Source organism: Myotis davidii, unplaced genomic scaffold (genome assembly GCF_000327345.1).
Source record: "Myotis davidii unplaced genomic scaffold, ASM32734v1 scaffold109, whole genome shotgun sequence".
Taxonomy (NCBI): Eukaryota; Metazoa; Chordata; class Mammalia; order Chiroptera; family Vespertilionidae; genus Myotis; species Myotis davidii.
In genome coordinates this window covers 1,468,445-1,470,222 of record NW_006300368.1, presented here as the reverse complement: position 1 = coordinate 1,470,222, position 1,778 = coordinate 1,468,445, and the positions used below count along the sequence as shown (strand labels likewise).

At 58.0% G+C, this 1,778-nt stretch overlaps 1 protein-coding gene across 1 annotated transcript in view; it reads left to right on the top strand.

The window, feature by feature from the left end:
* ARHGAP27 (Rho GTPase activating protein 27) overlaps positions 1-1,778 on the top strand; it is a 31,849-nt gene that overhangs the window by 1,614 nt on the left and 28,457 nt on the right. The window contains exon 3 of the mRNA XM_015572519.1: positions 1,648-1,772. Within this exon, the coding sequence (XP_015428005.1) occupies positions 1,666-1,772 (107 nt within the window). The 5' untranslated portion in view covers positions 1,648-1,665. The remainder of the gene's footprint in view (positions 1-1,647; positions 1,773-1,778) is intronic.

Below are 1,778 nucleotides of genomic sequence, written 5' to 3'. Positions count from 1 at the left end.
TGTCGGCTTAGCTCCCGGCAGCGCGCGGATCCCGCCTCCCAGGCCCAGAGTACTGAGTGACTCAGTTTCCCCATCGAGGAAAGCTTGACACGGTCAAGAAGGAGCGTTACGCGCCCCTCCCTCCGCGGGACCCCGTCCCCGGTCCCTCCGCCTCCGCGAGCAGCCGAGCTCCCACGGCGGGTCCCCGGCCACCTTGTGGGGCAGGAGCTGTGGTCAGTGTCAAGGCTGGGAGGAAGCAGCCACCTCCGAAGGAGGCCGCCGACTCGGGCTGTGATGGAGGGGCGCAGGCAGACGCGGGGTTAGGCTCTGAAGCCAGGCCGAGCGGCACGGAGCGGCGGGGGCTGTGCGCTCGCCCCGGGACCCCCGGAGACAAGGCGCATTCTCTCGCGGCCACTGTCAGGCGGCGACGCAGAGATCCCGGGGCAGGTAGAGCGGCCCCCGGGCCCACCCCTTCTCGGGGCGGGAGGGGGAGCCGGAGAGCAGAGGCGGCGAGGGCCGGTTTGGGCGGGCCAGGCTCCGGGCTCACGTCTGCGGCAAAGCCGCTGGGGAAGAAAAGAAAAACCGAGAGAACCGGTTTCCCGGCCTCGGGAGTCCGGCCCCTCGTGCCAGGGCTCCTGAACTAAGTGAAGCAGGGACACTCCGTGGTTGCGCGGCCCGGGGCCAGGAAGGGGCGCCGTGGACTCGCATTCTTTCAGCGCCGGAGGCGGCCAGGTGGGGCGGGAAGTAGGGAATGGGTTCTTCTTCCCACTTCACAGAAGGGGAAACTGAGGCCCACTCAACTGTTAGGCAAATTGTGGTGTCGACTTGATCTCGGGCAACCACCCCATGTCAGCAATTTTCAACCCGTGTGCAGCAGCACACTGAGGTGCCAGAAGAATTTTTTAAAACATGCAACATCTGCCTAGTCGAAGACACCCGCCTCTTCTCCCTTGGGTTGTCAAATAAAAAAAAAAAAGACAACAGCTAACAGAATAGCCGTCCGTTGTGAATAAATGAAAATTACACTTTTTTCCAGATTTTGGTGTGCCACAGAAGTTTAGTTATTAGTTTATGTGCGCCCAAGGGGGGTGAAAAATGATGGTGTTTCCTTGCTTCTGGCCCCAGGGAGTACCTCCTTGGCCTCTAGGTATTGTGTGTGTGTGTGTGTGTGGTTTGTTTGTTTTGCCTTGTCTCTTTGAACCAAGGCTTTCCTGGCTGTAAAGTTGAACCAGTATTACCCACAATCCTCCACCAAGGGATTGGATGAAAGGGTTGCCGTCATCCCATCCCTAGGTGTAAGAATGAGAATTTAAGAGATTATATTATACAAGTCTCCCATTTTATTTATTTTTTTAAAATATATTTTATTGATTTTTTACAGAGAGGAAGGGAGAGAGATAGTTAGAAACATCGATCAGCTGTCTCCTGCACATCCCCTACTGGGGATATGCCCCCAACTCAGGTACATGCCCTTGACCGGAATCGAACCTGGGACCTTTCAGTCCGCAGGCCGACGCTCTATCCACCGAGCCAAACCGGTTTCGGCGAGTCTCCCATTTTAGAGATAGGAAAACTGAGGCCAGAGCGCACACGAGGAATAGCACTAGTGCGGTTGCCTCGCATCTCCGTGGCTCTGACCTCCGCGCCCCTCCTCCTTGCTGTCCACAGGGAAAGGCCGCGGCCGCGATGGCGGCGGACGTCGAGGGGGATGTGTATGTGCTGGTGGAGCACCCTTTCCAGTACACTGGCAAGGACGGCTGCCAAGTCGCCATCCAGCCCAACGAGCGCTATCGGCTGCT